The sequence below is a fragment of the Vanacampus margaritifer genome, chromosome 11 (assembly GCF_051991255.1).
Source record: "Vanacampus margaritifer isolate UIUO_Vmar chromosome 11, RoL_Vmar_1.0, whole genome shotgun sequence".
Classification (NCBI taxonomy): domain Eukaryota; kingdom Metazoa; phylum Chordata; class Actinopteri; order Syngnathiformes; family Syngnathidae; genus Vanacampus; species Vanacampus margaritifer.
The window spans coordinates 10,850,022-10,867,033 of NC_135442.1; the positions used below are offsets into that span (position 1 = coordinate 10,850,022).

Consider the following 17,012-nt stretch of genomic DNA (forward strand, 5'->3'; position numbering starts at 1 on the left):
TTTAATGCCGAGTGTTTGGGTTTGGTGTGCCAAAGCACTTTTGACGGCTTCATTGCCTCATTTGCCAGCCTGTCACGACATATTACGCAGAAAGGGTTTGCTGCGTGCAAGTCAACTTGCAATAAATCTGTACTTTAAGTAGGACTACTGATCGTGTCTCTTAAATACAGCTTTTATATTTCTTGGAAGTTGTTGGCTCTTCTTCTGTCTATTATTTGCCCTGTTCCGTTTTTCTAAGAAGCTTGTGTTGAGTTTGTGGGCTTACTTTGTTTTACGGTGACCAAAATGAGTGTTTGTAGATCACTAAAATTACTAAAAGAAAGGACAGTGCAAGAACAAGATTTTGGATAAATAGATTTTTTAAATGCTTTAAAACTGTTTTGAAATCAGAACAATCTTTAGGGAGGGAGACTGATAGGTTCCACTAAAAAGTTGATTTATTTATTTATTTTCCCAACCAAAGACTTTGGGACCAGTCAGTCAATTGAACTGTTTGCTCTTGGTCTCGGACATGTGCTTTCTGGATGCTCTCCTTGATGTACTTACAGGTATCAATCAATTATGCACTTTGTCGTTTAATCTACAGTATTTTATGGTTCAGTGCTGGGCATCCTGACAGAAAGATAATCAAAGAATGGCTGCTGCTGTGCAGATTGTAGTGGCAGCCAAAACACAGACAGTCATGATACATGGCAAAGCAGTGAGTCACATCCAGCCGACTGTCAAGCCTGTGCACGCAACCTGCCTAAAATGATTCCACTATGGCTTTTATGCGCACCAAAAACACATTTAGAGGCAAGGGGGGAAAAGACTAATGCAAATTCTGACACATTCAAAGATAGAAGCGCTTCACAGGTAAAGTGTGCATGATGTCTTGGGAGCCTCTTATCTCAAAGCTCTCAGGAAGAGCACCAAAAAAACAAAAAATCACATTTGACTAGTTTCTTCCAATGTGGACGTCGTAGGGGACCATCAGTGGGCTTGAAGCTTGTGTGATCCGCTGCGTCCACGGGGGCAGGCGCAGTGGAAAACAGTCCCCGCTACTAATCCATGTCAGCTAATTACAGCTTTGATCCTTTGGGTGAGCGAGTTGCCACACGAAGGAGGGAGCCAATGCACTTCGGAGCTTCATGCACATTGTATGTTTTTCCGATAACTCTGTCGCACTACAATCACACCTCTGTTACACTTTTGCACTGTTGTACGCTGTTCAACAACCTGTCCATCCATTTTCCATGAATTATTAACCGGTTCAGAGTTGTCGGGAGCTAGGACTGTATCCATTCCCAGCTAACTTTGGGTAAAAAGACGACGGCGCCCACTCGCATTTACACGCACCACTGTGTGGTAACTGACCCTACATGGAAGTCAGGGCAAAGGATCCAATTCACCATTGGTGACTAACACGGAATGAGGAGGTAGTATGAGAAGCCATAACAGTAGTGTGATGGGATGACGCCAATGTGCAAAGGAATGCCCGAAAGACGAGACAGGGGTGTGACATTTTATATTGCACTCGTGTCTCCCGCCCTGTTGTAATAACACAATCATCACAGTGCAACAAGTGCAGTATGTTATACATCGCACGTCTATACAGTGTTCCCCCACAATTAGCGCTGTCAAAATTCATCGATAAGTAATCGATTATCAAATTCATCGACAGCTATTTTAATAATCGAGTGATTGTTTGGAGCCATTTTTTTTTTTAAATTGTCCCAATCGTCAGATTTCAGCAAATCAACAGTAATTGTTCACTGATTTCTGTAGTTTTTCATGAAAGATAACTGATCATCTTCATTGTTTGATCAGAATAAGGCATTTGCAACCATCTGTTATTTACTTCAGAAAACAATAAAGAAACCGGTAACATAGTAAAACATTAGTCCCCCCCCACTATTTGAATAAAAAGTGTGAAATAGACACCAATCACTGGTTAATAAACATCAATCAGGAAAAAATGCTTTTGCTATACACTTCAATGTCAAATTCAAATGAATGAGATCAGTTGATTAATCGATTATAAAAATATTTCATAGTGACAGCACTACCCACAACAATATTGCAATTCACCTACCCTGCTATGTCACAGAAAGCTGCAATTTATAGTTTTTTGATGGGTTTATTCGGTATTCTTTCTACTGTAATGCCCTCACATGTGGGAAAGGAGAGCCACAAACACCAAGGGAACAGTAAAAGAAACAAAAAGCACATTTACGTGCAGATTCGCCATTGTTTAAACCCAAAATCAGGTAATTTTAATGTTTTTCTAGCCAACTATCAAAATCGGCATCGGCCTAAAAAAAAAAAATCAATGTAATGGGCCATAGTTTCTTAACCCTCGCTTTGAAAGGGGACTGTGGGATGATGTGTGGCTGTAGGAAAGCAAACATTTGCGGCAATATCCAGCATCCATGGCATCCGCGTAAAAGGCAAAGGCGGATAAATGACGACTCAGATGTAGCAATTTTGTCTTTTGTAAAAGAGGCTTTTACCTTTTACTGCGTTCTCAACAAGAACCAGTGAGCTGCAGTGATCTTGTTTTATGCTGTACGTACGTTTAATGTGAAGCGCTTTCATCAGCTCTTACGCTATCAACAAAGGAAGATTTATTTTTGAAACCTCGCCATAACAGCCCCCCCCAATTCATTTCGAAAAGGCCTGCTAAGCACGGGTGCCATTTGTCACTGGGCGGGAGGAGATGCAGAGAGACAGATTAAATGGGTAATTGGGAGTTTCTGTTCTAAAATAGTCTGCTGTCCTAGTGATAGTCCCAAAACACACAGCCACAGAGACAAGAGAAAGGGAGGTGGAGGAGGGGATGATGATGATGATGATAATTGAGGATAAGCAGCAGATGGCGTGGCATCAGTTCCACATTTTTGCCAGTGAAACTATGATTTGAGGAACCCGCCTATGCAAAGATGAGGGGAATTAATAAAAGCCATTCATGTTTAGGGTGTTGTTAGCTTAAAGTACTTTGAGAACCAAACAACCTCATCATTCAAGCTCCCGTTGCAAAACAACCACACAGGAGAAATATAGTGGATGAAAAGCAGAAATTAGCAGACAACTTTTGATCAACTTCACTACTGCTTAATCAGACAGGACATCAGTTCTCCAAGGCAACTCAGGAAAACATCTTAAATTATCATTTATTTCATAAAAGTTCACAACCCAATAACACAAAATAAATTGCAAAGTTCGAAGCAAAATGAGGGGAAAATCGGCTCATTCATAGCCTACATGCCATTTATTAGGGAATAATTGGGCTATGAATATGGGGGGAAAAGGTATTGTGTCTTCAGCTTAATGAAAGTATTTGTGCTCCTATTACCATCACTTTATTTTATGTCAAACTACTATTTTTTCCACATAACATTACAATTAATTCATTTTACCGTAGTTTTGCTTTGTTGAATCGCAACTTTTTTTGTTAAGCTATGACTTGAAAAAAAATACTTTTTCCACATGCTTTAAATGCAATATTTTTCTGTTAAAATTACTTACCCTTTTCCTCAGTGTTAGAATTTCTTTTTTTGTAACCATTTGGACTGTATTCTTGTAATATCCAAACATATTCTTTGCAATAATTAAAGGGACTACAGAATATTGTTCAAAAATTACGAATATATTATCATTAAATTATTGTCACATTTAAAAAATCTTCGTATTTTACAAATTTATGTCTACATTTCCCATAGAACAACTTAATTCTTGTAATATTACTTTAGCCTCATAAATATTTGACTTATTTCCTCTTTTGTACTATAACAAGCTTGTTTTTGTAAAATTGTGACATTATTCAAATGATTTTTGATGCAACTTTCCCTGGGAAAATTACAAACTTTTCACATAACATTTTTTTCCCATTCAATGATTACGTTCTCTCATACTAGAATGTTACCTAAATAATATTAGAATACTTTCTCACACAATTGCTCTTTGGTTATAGCCCTTTGATTTCATGATTATCCTTAGAAATTTACAACCTTTTTCTTATTAATATAGTAATAAATTATTGCTGCTTTCGCCAAACACAACTGCCATAAAGATAATTTTACATTTTTCTCATATCAGTTTATCCTCATAATATCACAAGTGCTACCTCGTAATATCCCTTTTTCCTGGTAAAATTACTACTGTATTTTTGCAAAATTACAAGTTTCTTGTAAGATCATAACTAAGTAAGTAACATGACAATTGCCTGAAATTTAATTTATTATTGCAATAACTATTTTTTTTTTATATAAATCTCAGTGGCTCTCAATCATTCAGGCATACAAACATGGCAGTTACAACAACCATAACATTAGGTACACCTGCATGATATTTAATACAGAAGATGTGTTGACAGAAGACATTAAAGGCATCAAATATTGTATTGATTAGGACTCTTTTGACCTGATCGTCACTGTGTTTTATTATTTTTTGAAAAGCTGCTTGATAAGTAGTGCAGGTGTACCTAATGGAGTGTCCCTAGAAGGACTCGTGCCACGGTGGCACAAAAATTGCGCGTTACGTACACGGAACTACACCGCCTTTCGTTGCCATGACCACGGTAGTTATATTGCACGTTTAAACATTAAAGCGCGTCTTTTTCCTCTATGCGTGAACACTAAGTTCCAACCCACGTCGCTAACCGCACTCACCGCCATAGAAAGCTCGCGAGCCCCGCCGCGGCTAGCTAACTTTAGCTCGGCTCTTTAGCTTGGCCCGTATGGACGTCCTCTGTCCTCGGTCGTGACCAGGCCGGAGACCGCCCGCCACTCACCATCCGTTGTGTCTCTCCGCTCCACCCGGCTTTCAACACTGAGGACGCCGCGTCCTAAAAACGCCTCAGGTACCCTTCAACCCCGCACAACCATGATGGTAACGCTTCAAGTCAGCGCCTACTATTCTGTGTTCGTCTTCCTCTCCGGCGACTCGTGAGACACCCACCTGTAGTGACAGTCGCTGCGGTGGCTGCGTCCCCGAGGAAGGGGAAACGGCGGTGATGTTTGGCGAGGGCGGTCACCCGGGTCGAGCAGCTCCCCTCGCGCGGATCCCAGGCTCGGCTGTGACCGAGAGTAGCGCCTCCTGTGTGTGCGTGTGTGCTCGTGTGTGCACTGCGACGATGCTTCAAGCAGCGTGCGACGCGATTGGTCGAGCTGAGCGGAAGTGGTGCTCGCTTGCTCAGCAAAAAAAAAAGGTGTGGGGGGGGGGAGTTAGTTCACTCGTTCAGGACCTTCGGACTGCACGGCGTCGTGATCACGATTACTTCAAAGTGCAGAAGACACCAAAGAGGTTTGTGCATTTATTTGAAATAGCGGATATCCACCTTAGGTGCATGAAGTACGCTCTTTGTACTGGGATATTTTATGCAGAACGTCACTTGACCAAACCCAGAAAACAGGTTAGTGGACAGACAGGTGGCTTTGTCCAAACAGATGAATTGATCACCATGGATGACCCCAAGGATCACGAGTTCAAAGAATAGCTAACCATGCAGTCAAATAAACACTAAATATCATAATGATTAAATCATGATTCACAATTGTGAAAAATCAATAGGCTATGGACAATGTAAAACATCATTGCTCGATCATATTATAATATTAATTTAATTATTCGAAATAAGTAACTCCACGTAACATAACTTGATTTGTACAGACTGTGTGAACCAGAACAACAAATTTAGCAAGCCTCTTTGTTGTTTACGTTCGCCTCAATGCTTTCGTGTGATCAGGGACTTTCCGACTTCCCACTTTCCTGGAATGCAGCATATTTCTTTGTGACTCACCACAGTTTCCGTATGACGTAACATGATCATCAAAGAGCCCATTACCATGAAAGAGTCAAAGAGATATTAAAAAGAAGCAAAAGTTCAGAATTTGAACTTTAGATGGTCTTATAACTATCAGTAAATGTTAAGTAATTATGCAAAAAGTTAAAAGTTTTCCAAATATAGGAAATTTTGCTCGTTGTAAAGAAGGTACATAAAGTTTGATTTGAATTGACCCGAGAAAAACCGGAAAACGGAAGCCCCGCCTCTCGTTATTTTCTTTTTTTACTTTCGTTCTTTTTCCGAACCAAACTGTAGCGAATGAGATAACTTCCCGTCTAGTATGTCGACAAGTTGCTAGTAGAAAGTTCTAACCTCGCTCATGTTTGTTTAGGTTTCACAATACGTGTGCGGAAATTCCTCTCTTATGACGCACATTGATCCGTCAACTTTACAAGTAAGTCTCTTTCTGGTCTTTTCATACCCCTAGGTATATATTTCATGTCAGAAGTTGTAGAGTACTTTAACGAATCATACTTTTGTTTTGTGTATTAGTTCCCAGGACTACTGGATGTTTATCGTCAAAATCAGGCCTGCAATCCACTTCCTACATCAATGGCTGTGTCCGACACCGAAATGCTTCGTGCTATTCATCAAATATCAGAGGCTCTCGGCAGCAGTGAACGCACGAAGGTTTTCTACTTGTGTGAGACTTTGGACACAGACAATACCGCAGCCCATATGAAGGAGACGCTAAAATCCAAAGTCATGAGTTATGACACCGGAAGTCTGTTTTTGGCTGAGCTCTTGGTGCATTTAAGAAGGTTTGATATCCTTAGGCAGATTTTTGGGTCCGGCAGGGATGAAGTGGAGAGGATATTGAGATCCAGACAGGTTCTGTCCAGATTCAGGTGAGACAGATCTTTACAAGAGACTTTTTTTTTTCATTCACAGTTTTAACAGTGTTTTCACCCTTCAAATTTGATACGTTTGACCTTTGACAGCAAGGAAAGTATCATAGATGTAATTATCATTTCCCCTTTCTATGAATTATTGTCACACCAGGTGTTTAATATATTATGAAAACGTCTGCCGTACTAGTTCATAATTTCATAAATACGATTTATGCTTGCACGGTAGTCAGGTAGGAACACAACTGGCAACTATTTGTATACAAGCCATTAAAAAAATTGAGATCCTCTTATGTCCCACTTAAATATTCAAGTACTGTATTCACATCTGTTAACGTGTTTCTCATTTCGTGTCTCTGCTCCCTCACGCAGAGTACTAATGGCTCATATAAGTGAAGACATGGCCAGCGAAGATGTGGACAGTGTAAAGTTCCTACTGGGTAACATGCTACCTCGTGAGAAACTGGAAACTGCCACGGTAAAATAATGTTGCAGTGCATTCCTGGTGTTGGCTGGGCCATTTTTTGTTGCCACATCAAATACTTTTTGTCAACACTTTCACTTCTCATTCTGAACATTTCCCAATATTGCAGAACTTCCTGGACCTGATTATAGAACTGGAGCACCTAGATAAGGTTTCCCCCAAAAGAGTGGACTTTCTGGAAGAATGTTTAAAAATTGTCGGCAGGGTTGACCTGGCCAAAAAACTGAAGATGTATAAAATGTCAGGTGAGTGGCGCAGTATTTTCCCTGTAGTACTTTAACCAAGTGCTCAATTAGAGTTTACAGTATACTGGAGTGTATTTACATTTCAAGTGACATGACTATGATTACACTGATGGAACGCATAGATTGGTAGAGAGAGCATTAAAAAATTTAATTAGGTATTGATGTGTGCCGATATTATGTTGAGATCAAAATATAAATTTTCGGGAAGTACTGCAGGGGAGGAGGCCTACGTCATTCATACAGTAATTTAATGAACTCATTCTCACATGCTTTGTTGGGAAATTAGTAGTAGTGTACTGCTTAAAATAGTTTTCCACTTTACTGTACTGGCAGCAACATTTTTCCCACCCTCATTGATTTCCTGTGTATATCTGATTTCAGTAAACTTACCAGTACCTGAAGAAGTGGTGCACCATGCCTGCCAGGTAAGATTCCTACTGATAGTATTAATGGACAAAAGTATTGGGACACCTAGAAAACTATTCTACTAAACTACTCCGTGAGCTATTCAATAGATCGATAAGTGTGTCCTGAGACTTTTGTCCACCTTTTGCTGCTCTGTTTTAACCCATGGTGAGTTTCAAACTTGTCTGTGCTTTCATCCAGAGTCCTGTTACTCCTCAGTACACGTTTACCAGTGAGCCCAGAGGAGTGTGCCTCATTATAGACTGCGTGGGGAATGATGGAGGTGAGATACCAAGCGCCAGTAGACCTTAGTATGGAAGCCCATTCCTACCAGGGGGTGGGAAAAAGTGTTTATTTATTTATATTTTTAAAAATACTGTGTTTGTCTATATGTGACATTTTTTCATCCTCAGAGATGCTGGAGCACATGTTTAGGTCACTCCACTTCAACGTCACCCTGCACAAATGGCTTGGCCTGGTCGAGACCGTTTCAACGCTCAAAAGGGTCGCCCGAAGAAATCATCACCAACAAGCCGACGGCTTTGTTTGCTGTATCATCAGTCGCGCTACCGACACTCACCTCCTGGCCACAGACACAAACTGCGAAGGGCTCCGTCTCAAAGATGTCCGCCGTCTTTTCACCGGGGACGCGTGTTCAGGACTGGTTGGCAAGCCAAAACTGTTCTTCATCCAGAGTTATACTGTACCGGCGGTCCAACCCTATGCCAGAGATGACCACTGGGAAGAGAACCTGGAGACGGATGGTGGTGAGGACCAGTTGGCTTCCGATTCTCTCCCGTCAGATGCGGATGTGCTCTGGAGTCACTGCGGGACTGGAGAAGATCAACTACGGCAAGGTCAACACCGCTCCATTTACCTCAAGGCTTTGACAGACACCTTAGGCAGGAGCCAGGGAAGGTACGGAAACATTCAAACATCCCCGCTACTCACAAGAAAGTTAGGGTGAAATTGTATGAAATTGACTATAACCTTTATAGGTCAACGTAATTAAAACAAATTAAAACAGTTCTATGTTTCAAGGAGCAGAGCTGCAAAATTCACAACATGTATTTGATCCATGAATATGTTAATACAAGATAGTGTCAAATTGAACTTAATTTTTTAATGTCCAACGGTTTCGTTTTTCGCTACTTTCTACCCAAATTAAATATGACGTGCATTGAAAAGTTCACAGAAGGTCAAATCAAGTTCACCTGTAAAAGTCATGTCTTACATTCAATCCCAAAATTTTACCTGAAAGATGACATTGACCATCCCTAACTTTTTGTGTGTGCGCATGCTGATTCCATCACTTACTTTCTATATTCTGTTTATTTTGTGGTGCTAAACAAATGTTTTTGTGTGTGTTATTCTAACAGGAGCAGACATGTGCTCGATCTCCACAAGGACGTGAATAGAGCCATCTTTGAGCACAACAGGAGGCATCCTGGTGGGGAATATCACATTGACCTGAAAACCACGCTAAGAAAAGATCTTTACTTGTAGACTTCCAGCTACTTGCTCATTTCATCGTTGTCAGGCATAGTATGGCACTGCCACTAACTACTGCAAAGCAGAGCAGATAGTGGCACCTAACATTAATATTGCGCATACTAGAAAAAAAGGGGGAAAAAAACGCTGATTTCCTACGACGGCGTATTAGGGCCACGTATATAAAAATAAATTTAAAAAATCTCTCTCTATATACATATATATATATATTTTTTTTTTAAGGGCGGGGGAAATATATATCCCGAGAGAGAAAAACTCGCAAATTTGCCACTTTATAAAGTGCCAAATTTGCAACTTTATAAAGAGTTTTTTCTCTGAATATTGCCCCCGCCTTCTAAAAAAATAAAATAAAATTTTATACGTGGCCCTAATACACCGTTGTATGGGATTTCAATGAGTAATGACATCCCCACAAAAAATATATGATCAACTTACCTGATCGGGTCCCTCTGCCTTTATTGCTCTAAATTTTTAGGGATTTTTCTTTGGCATTTTCTACACCGATAACATTTTAACAAAAAGTTAGCAACTGTCACACAAATGTAAAATGTGTAATATATTACTCAAATGAAGTAAAAGTACTCACCACTTTAACATGGAGAGGGACAATGAAGGTGATGTGATCATCAATGGCGTTGTGTTGAAGTGAATATTTATTCCAAATAACTAGTTTATGTAAAAATATTTGTATTGCTTATGTAAGGAACAGGCAGACTTTTCCAGTCACACTAAATTGCATTTGAGGTTCAATGGCAACAGTTGCACTTTTCAGGGTTTTTTTTCTTCACTGACACACAAGGCAAGCTAAAGAAAAAGCAAGACTCACTTGTTGAGTTAGTCGTTGACGCTCACTGAGGTGAGGTCTCAGAGACTGCGTCAAGTTGGAAGTTTCTTTAAAATGTTGTTTGATGTGTTGTGTTCCACGATACTGGCTAAATGGTGAAACCTGTTGGTAAATTGTATGTTTTATCATTTCTTGCATGTTCACGTCAATCACTTTTAACATTACTTTTTTTTTGTATCATACAGACTTTAAAACTTCCATTACATAATAGATTTTGTATTTATTCAGTGTGCCACTTTTCTTGCCACGTACACAGAGCAGCTTAAATCATATTTGTAGTGTTTCATACTTTGTAATGTTAAACTGTATATGGGCACTGTTTTACAAATGTGCATTTCCCATTGTGTATGTTCAAATATGTGATATGCATTTTACAGCATAGTTTGTGATATGATGTGCCCGTATTGACTATAAACATTTATGACGGTTCTAATAAGAACTGGAGTTGAAGTTTCTACAAACACTGAACTGACATGATATAGTTGAACTGCACATTCTATTTCAATCATAGTTTGTGATATATTTTTATATACTATCAATATAGTAATTCCTAAACAATTTCGGGAGAGGTTCTTATAAGCACAGTTCATAAGAATAACTTGGGAATTTCTCTTGCATACAAAATCAGCATTTCCAATTAAAAAGTTTCACTGTGACCAAATAAAGTAACAGTAAAAGCCTCGACTTGGTCTCTTTTTAGATAGTATTTGGAATGTGTGTTTTTACTACTCTATTATATGATGTACTTGATGACCAATGCAGCACACATGCGCGTGCACACACAAATATCCAAAACTCTATTTAAAATAAGATTACAGGAACGGTGTGTATTTAGCGCCATCTAGTGGTGAACTAATTAATTTACAAAACAATTTTATTAAGCAAAAAACAAGTCCAATCACATTAACATACATTTTATTTATTTTTATGTAACCATAAGTCTAGTAATCGTTACTACATAGGTCACGTCGCGCCATAAGAGGCAGATATGTTTCGCCGCCATCTTTCTGCAAGGAACACCCAAAGGAGAACTTCGCTCACGCTAGTTTATGCTAGCTTCTCCTGCTAGCTACTTTTGTTAGCCACTCTTGCTAGCTTCCTCCCTCTAAATTGTTGGTAGGCCCGCATATGCGTCAAATTGTTGCATTCTGTTATTTCACCACTAGATGGCACTAAATTCTACACTTTAACAAAAATAAGTCACAATTGTTTTTGGACTTTCGGGTTTTACACATCAGCGCAGTTTCCGGCCACGTTCCAACACTCGCACCCCCACGCCCCCGCTCATCAGCGGGAGGACGTCTCGGCTATCTGAAATGCTTCGGACACTACACACTCAAGCCTCGTACCAGTCGAGGGGAACACGCAACCGAGCGGCACAAAGGCGGAAGCGCAAGTACTGTCGCAAACCGGAAACAGAAACAAAGTTGATAGGTGAAAACACGGAAGTCCCGCCTCCATCGTAGCATATAGTCTATAGAAAGACATGTAAAATTCTAATCTACCCCTTGTTACTTTTTTTCCCTATTGGTTTTGAAGTTTTCCTAATGTTGATAGTTTCTCATTTGTACCGTGAGTGTTTAAGAAAAAAGAAGAAAAGTTGCCTACCAATGCAATTTGAATGAGCGTATGCCTAGCTGCACACTTCAAAGGGGGAAAAAAAAAAAAAAAAAAAATCAACCCAAATGTATTTTTAATATGTTCTATGCATTCCCACTCGTCTAAATTTTGGTGACTATCGTGTTAGTGTAATATGAGTTAAGCAGCAAAATCCAGCATTTTTTAATCAATGTCAGAATGTGGCCATTTTGCCCTTGAGGATTAAGCGGTTAAGAAAATGGACGGAGTTGCTCAGGTTTTAAGCAACAACCAATCACAGCGGGTCTCAATTCCAATCACTACATAGGCCAAGTCATTATCGGATCGCATTGGTGACGCAATAAGCAGCCAAATTTTTTTCAAAATTGAGCTAGTGCATATTGCATGAATGTAAGTAAAGTGTATACATCCTGCTCAAGAAACAAAAAGGCAATTCATTTTCAATATTTTATTGATTGTTGTGGACGCCAACTGACAAATACCTGAATGCAATAAAGTTCACAAGTTAGTGTGCCGGTTCACATTTCAAAACATGGACTACAGTTCCTCTTACCTGTTCAGACATGGAGAAGCCTACCAAGGATGCCAATTGAGACACCTGCGATTACGTTTACAGCATTTTTGAGTGCAAGGGCAAGGCAGATAATCCGGCACGCAGTAAGGCTGAGGGCAATTAGGTAACGGGCAAGTGGGAATTCTGGGACAATCAGGACAGGGAGGGCAACTTGTTTCCAGTGACTCGACGCCAGACTCAAGAACCTCACCATGGGACAAACTTTCACCGTGCTGCTGGTGGTGGTCGTAGGGTTTAGCCACATGCCTCATTGGCGCTGAAGCCCAATACCGTTCGTCAGCACCGGCATCAGACTCAAGTTGACTGTACGGCTGTGGATCCCAACTAGGTGCCTGGCTTCGAGGGGAAGCCCTGGCTGACACAAAAGGAGAAGCAAAACCTCCTTGTCTAGAACCATGTCCTAATTAAAAAGGAAATAATATATATATATATATTTTTTAATTATTATTTTGAGAGTTCACAGATTTACAGGTGCTTACCCTTTGCATAGGATCCAAAGGCTAACAGCCAGAGCACAAGCACGCTATAAAAAAAAAAAATGCAGAATGAACAAACAGATAAATTAAATACCAGCATAGACAAAGTTATTATTAAAAAAAAAAAAAACATACCTTACACCCAAGTCACAAGCCATCAGTAAATGTGGTTGCCGAGTTCTGCTTACTTGGCTTGGCAACGTCAGCTTGTTCTTGTGTACTGCTGTTACTGATGCTGTCAAATACACGGACCCCTTTTAAGCACCTGCACCAATCAGCATCGTGCACTCAATGATTACAATCAGGTGTGCAGGAGTTGATTCATTCCAAATCAACGCAAAGAATAAAATGTCCATGCATTTCAAACACAAATCCGAGTGAAAATGTTATCAAGGAAAATACAAACACAAAACAAATATACAGCCACAAATTTTCAAAATGATCTTTTTGAATCGAGAAGTCCCCTTCAAAAGTATTGAAACAGCAAGTTCAAATCCTTTGTTTGTGTTGTATACTGAAAACGTCTGTGCTGCAGAAAGCTTTTATTGTGAAGTTTTACTTAATTTATTGATAAATTATTGTTTAAATATACAAATGAAATTTACTTTTAATTGAATATAATATTTATGTATATGTGGCTAACTCAGGCCTTAGGTTTAATCTGTTCCAATGAACATTATTATAGTTAACGGAAATGAAATTATAGTTAATGAAATAAATACAACTAAAATGAAATTAAGTGTTACCGAAAATGTTAAAATACAAATAAGAGTTCTTAAAAAAGAAAGAAAGCTAACTGTTTTTTTTTTTTTTTATGTCCTTTGTTTTCATGCATGAGTTCTCGGGGTCTGTGTGTATTTATTTCAGAATTACTGTGCGGCCGTAGAAAAAAAAGGTTAGAACAGTTGTTTGAGAATTGTAGTTTTTTTTCTTACTTTACTAGTAGGGTTTTCTAGTTTTTTTTTTTTTTAAATAAATCTTGCACTCCACAAATGATTTTATTAAAACTAACACTAAAATTAATAACTACATTTAGGAAATTAAAAAAAATCAGTAAATAAAAAATATAAAAACAAACAAACTCAATAAAAAAAACTAACTGAATTTTAAAGACAATGGTCAAAATGAAGTAAAAACTAACTACGAAGAAAAGTGCATATTTTCCAAATAGGAAGAAGTTATGAAAGAAAAAAAAAAGATTTAATCCAAAAATCTACATTCCACACTCAATATACATATTCATCAATCTTTATAAACAGAAAACATTTTCAGTAATATATATCATAAAAGTACATTTCACTTATTTAATTTAGGGGCTGCAAAACATGACTAACATTTTCCCCTAATTTTAAGTCTTCTAAATACATCTGTAGCCATGCTTATTTCCAATTTCAAAAACCTTAATTGAAGAATTGTCAAGTAGGGATGGCAGAAATGGAACACTACGATCAAATCATTTGGAACAATTGATTCAGAAAATGAATCGATCTTTTGGAACGTTCGAAACATCTCCCCACACACACAGCGACATCTGTTGGCCAACTGTAAAATATCACATTCAAACAGTGTTTATTCACTCAGTAAGGAAAGTAGTTATTGGGTGTCTGTCATCCCCTAATTTATATAATTAGCAATCAGCATACAATTGTAATATAATGGGAGAGAACCTCCCCCCCCCCATATGTATAAAAATACAAATGAGCTTTTTGCTGCCGATTCTTGATTTTTAGTTTATTTTGCATAGATTATAATTTTTCAAAACAACGATTTAAATGCTTTGACCCACATTACTATCACAATTACTTATTTTCTTACATTAAGTATAAACTTAGGTTGGATATATTTAACATTTAATAGGCAATTTAATATAGTGAAATGGTAGGATTTTATTTATTATTCAATTTTAGAAAAGGGATAACATGATCACTGTTTTCTTGCTGAAACAATAACTGTGATGTTTCTAAACAAATTTCGGTGCAGACCTTGGTACAAGTTCCGTCTGGGTTTCGGAACACACCAAAACACACTATTATCAAGTGAAGTATTCATCAGCATGCACAGATGATAACTTCTCTTGTTTCTCTTTCTCACAGCACGGTTGTGAAAAAAATAGAATATAGAACGATACCGAACACTACGACTTTTTGTATTCTGTCCTGTATGATTAATGAAAGTCCGGTGGCAGATTGAGCAAGCAAAAGTCGACAGCGGGGACAACCAAAGTGTGACGACTTGCGTGTTTTTCTAAATTTCCCTTCTGAGTGAATCTTTGGCCACACACTGAGCAGGGAAAAGGTTTCTCTCCGGTGTGCGTTCTTGCGTGCCTTATTAAAGTTGTCTTCTGATTAAATGTTTTCCCACAAACTGAGCAGGCAAAAGGTCTCTCCCCGGTGTGTGATCTCGTGTGCCTCATCAAACCGATCTTCCACGTGAATATTTTTCCACAAACTGAGCATGCGAAATGTGTCTCTCCCGTGTGTGTTGAGGTGTGTCTTCCCAATTGCTCCTTATGAGCGAATCTTTCGCCGCAAACGGAGCAGACGAAAGGTTTCTCGCCAGTGTGTGTTCTTGTGTGCCTTATCAAGGCTGTTTTCCAAGTGAATTTTTTACCACAAATTGAGCAGACAAAAGGTTTCTCCCCACTGTGCGTTCTCATATGTCTTTTCAACATTGACTGGTTGAAAAAAGTTTTGTCACACTGAGAACATTCCACGTATTTGTCAGTATGACATGTGGCATCATCTTTGGAGTGTTCCTCATCATCATCAGTGTCAGAGGAGTGTGACGTTATGTCGTTATTATCTGATAGTGGAGCTAAGAGGCCATCTACTTGTGACCCTCCAGAGTGGTCTAAATCATCTTCGTCATTGTCGTCGTCTTCACTCTTCAATGGCAACTTGGTGATATTGGCCTCCTCCAACCCTTGAAACTTCTCTCCCTCCTGAGTGATCCTGTGTCCCTCCTCTTCTTCTTTAATGGGAGAGCACTCCTCCTCTTCTTCTTTAATGCTCCACTCCAGCTGCTCAGGATGAAGGTCTCCTTCACCGACGTCTGCAGGACACAACAAGGGTGTCACCCACCCTTCAGTCATATTTAAATAAATAAATAAATCAGAAATTCTGCCAGGCTATGTAAACTTATTATCACTACTGGACACATCAGTGGTCATACATATTTTAGTTCTGTCTAACTTGACGATAATAAATGGCATGCAAAAGCTTTCTGAATTGCATTTTTGCTCAAAAACGTGTCTACGTCTGTTTGCATTTACTTTTTTTGTTTTTTTTGTAAACAAGTGTTCCAGGCTCATTCACTTACTAATACTCTTGTGTTTACCTTTTTCAGGTGTATTTATTACTGTAGTCTCTTTCTTTCTTAGAAATATTATCGTGCATTTTTAATTGGATAAATTCTCCGAGTGTGTGCCACCTGTCAATTTTAAGAGGTTTAAAGCGATAATCGAACTGACTACCATCGTAAATCTGAGCTATGTAAACCATTACACATCAATTAGGAATAATCTAATGATCCCAATAACAAGCTGGTAGCCAGTGAAAGCGAAAAATGGAACACACCTCCGTGTAACACAATTTGAGGCTTCTTGAAAACATCATCCAGTAGTTGACGTTGTAGCTCGTTCTCGTCTTTTGCTCCACAAAGTTTCTCTTCGTACTCTTCTTTCACATTTTTGGTGCACATTTTCACACGATAACCACAACGCTCGACATTCACTTGACCCCTGCTCAGCGATGTGTCACGAAGTTTCACGAGAAGTTACAAAATGCACCGATAAGAATTTCATCTACAAGTGAGCGAGCTTGCAGACTGCGCAGTCTTTTGTTTACTTCCGGGATATAAACAGGAGAAGTGGATGATACTTCCGGTTAATGACGGCACATTTTAGTGCATTACTGCCACTCGCAGGTGAGGAGGTCGAAGAAGAAGAATCGTAACTCCAGTTTGAAATATAGAAATGCAAAACGTTTTTTTTCCCAATAAATATTTAGAAGAGAAAGTCATATTTTTATCGATCATGATTGGGCCTCATTTAGATTTGCTTCATTCTAATGGACATGTATAAATTACGTAAATAATAATAATAGAAATAATACAGTACATTTCAATCGATAAATGAGCCAGGTCATCTGTATTTGTAGATGAGGTTAAAAAAACAAACAAACAAACAAAAAAACGCATATTG

The 17,012-nt window shown here is 38.8% G+C and overlaps 3 protein-coding genes and 1 long non-coding RNA gene across 10 annotated transcripts in view; 1 reads left to right on the plus strand and 3 right to left on the minus strand.

The window, feature by feature from the left end:
• Positions 1–5,130, minus strand: part of LOC144060208 (hyccin 2) — a 34,999-nt gene extending 29,869 nt beyond the window's left edge. For 2 of the 4 annotated variants that reach the window (XM_077579502.1, XM_077579503.1), the window contains exon 1: positions 4,939–5,129. The gene's annotated coding sequence lies outside the window, so the exon portion shown is untranslated. Of the gene's footprint in view, positions 1–4,938 lie in introns of all 4 variants that reach the window. The other 2 variants (XM_077579501.1, XM_077579505.1) reach the window with 2 other exon arrangements.
• LOC144060209 (CASP8 and FADD-like apoptosis regulator) lies at positions 4,638–10,846 on the plus strand. 3 transcript variants are annotated; one of them, XM_077579508.1, is made up of 9 exons: positions 4,638–4,840; positions 6,156–6,218; positions 6,317–6,672; positions 7,045–7,150; positions 7,266–7,401; positions 7,783–7,826; positions 8,008–8,089; positions 8,220–8,724; positions 9,186–10,846. In XM_077579508.1, exons 2-9 carry the CDS (start codon positions 6,189–6,191, stop codon positions 9,310–9,312), a joined length of 1,386 nt encoding a protein of 461 aa, XP_077435634.1. In that variant the 5' UTR covers positions 4,638–4,840; positions 6,156–6,188; the 3' UTR covers positions 9,313–10,846. The 3 variants fall into 3 exon arrangements, with proteins under 3 accessions (XP_077435634.1, XP_077435632.1, XP_077435633.1); XM_077579506.1 differs by lacking the exon at positions 4,638–4,840 and adding an exon at positions 5,203–5,283; XM_077579507.1 differs by lacking the exon at positions 4,638–4,840 and having other exon boundaries at positions 5,421–6,218.
• A 1,348-nt stretch (positions 10,847–12,194) lies between these two features.
• Positions 12,195–13,092, minus strand: LOC144060677 (uncharacterized). Its single transcript, XR_013295974.1, has 4 exons — positions 12,947–13,092; positions 12,815–12,858; positions 12,315–12,735; positions 12,195–12,243 (listed from the first exon to the last, which is right to left on the minus strand). It is a non-coding gene; the product is annotated as an uncharacterized LOC144060677 (long non-coding RNA).
• Positions 13,093–14,052: 960 nt separating this feature from the next.
• LOC144060910 (uncharacterized) lies at positions 14,053–16,645 on the minus strand. 2 transcript variants are annotated; one of them, XM_077580837.1, is made up of 2 exons: positions 16,387–16,645; positions 14,053–15,892 (listed from the first exon to the last, which is right to left on the minus strand). In XM_077580837.1, exons 1-2 carry the CDS (start codon positions 16,508–16,510, stop codon positions 14,976–14,978), a joined length of 1,041 nt encoding a protein of 346 aa, XP_077436963.1. In that variant the 5' UTR covers positions 16,511–16,645; the 3' UTR covers positions 14,053–14,975. The 2 variants fall into 2 exon arrangements, with proteins under 2 accessions (XP_077436963.1, XP_077436964.1); XM_077580838.1 differs by having other exon boundaries at positions 14,056–15,862.
• Between the last annotated feature and the right edge of the window lie 367 nt (positions 16,646–17,012).

Excerpts from the sequence above, each read along its gene's own strand:
- LOC144060910 (XM_077580837.1), bottom strand. The coding sequence starts at position 16,510 with ATGTGCACCAAAAATGTGAAAGAAGAGTACGAAGAGAAACTTTGTGGA. Across the intron at positions 15,893-16,386 it reads TCAAATTGTGTTACACGGAG|GGTGGGTGACACCCTTGTTG; the intron begins GTGTGTTCCATT and ends ATATGACTGAAG.
- LOC144060209 (XM_077579508.1), top strand. The coding sequence starts at position 6,189 with ATGACGCACATTGATCCGTCAACTTTACAA. Across the intron at positions 6,673-7,044 it reads CAGGTTCTGTCCAGATTCAG|AGTACTAATGGCTCATATAA; the intron begins GTGAGACAGATC and ends TCCCTCACGCAG. Across the intron at positions 7,402-7,782 it reads GAAGATGTATAAAATGTCAG|TAAACTTACCAGTACCTGAA; the intron begins GTGAGTGGCGCA and ends ATCTGATTTCAG.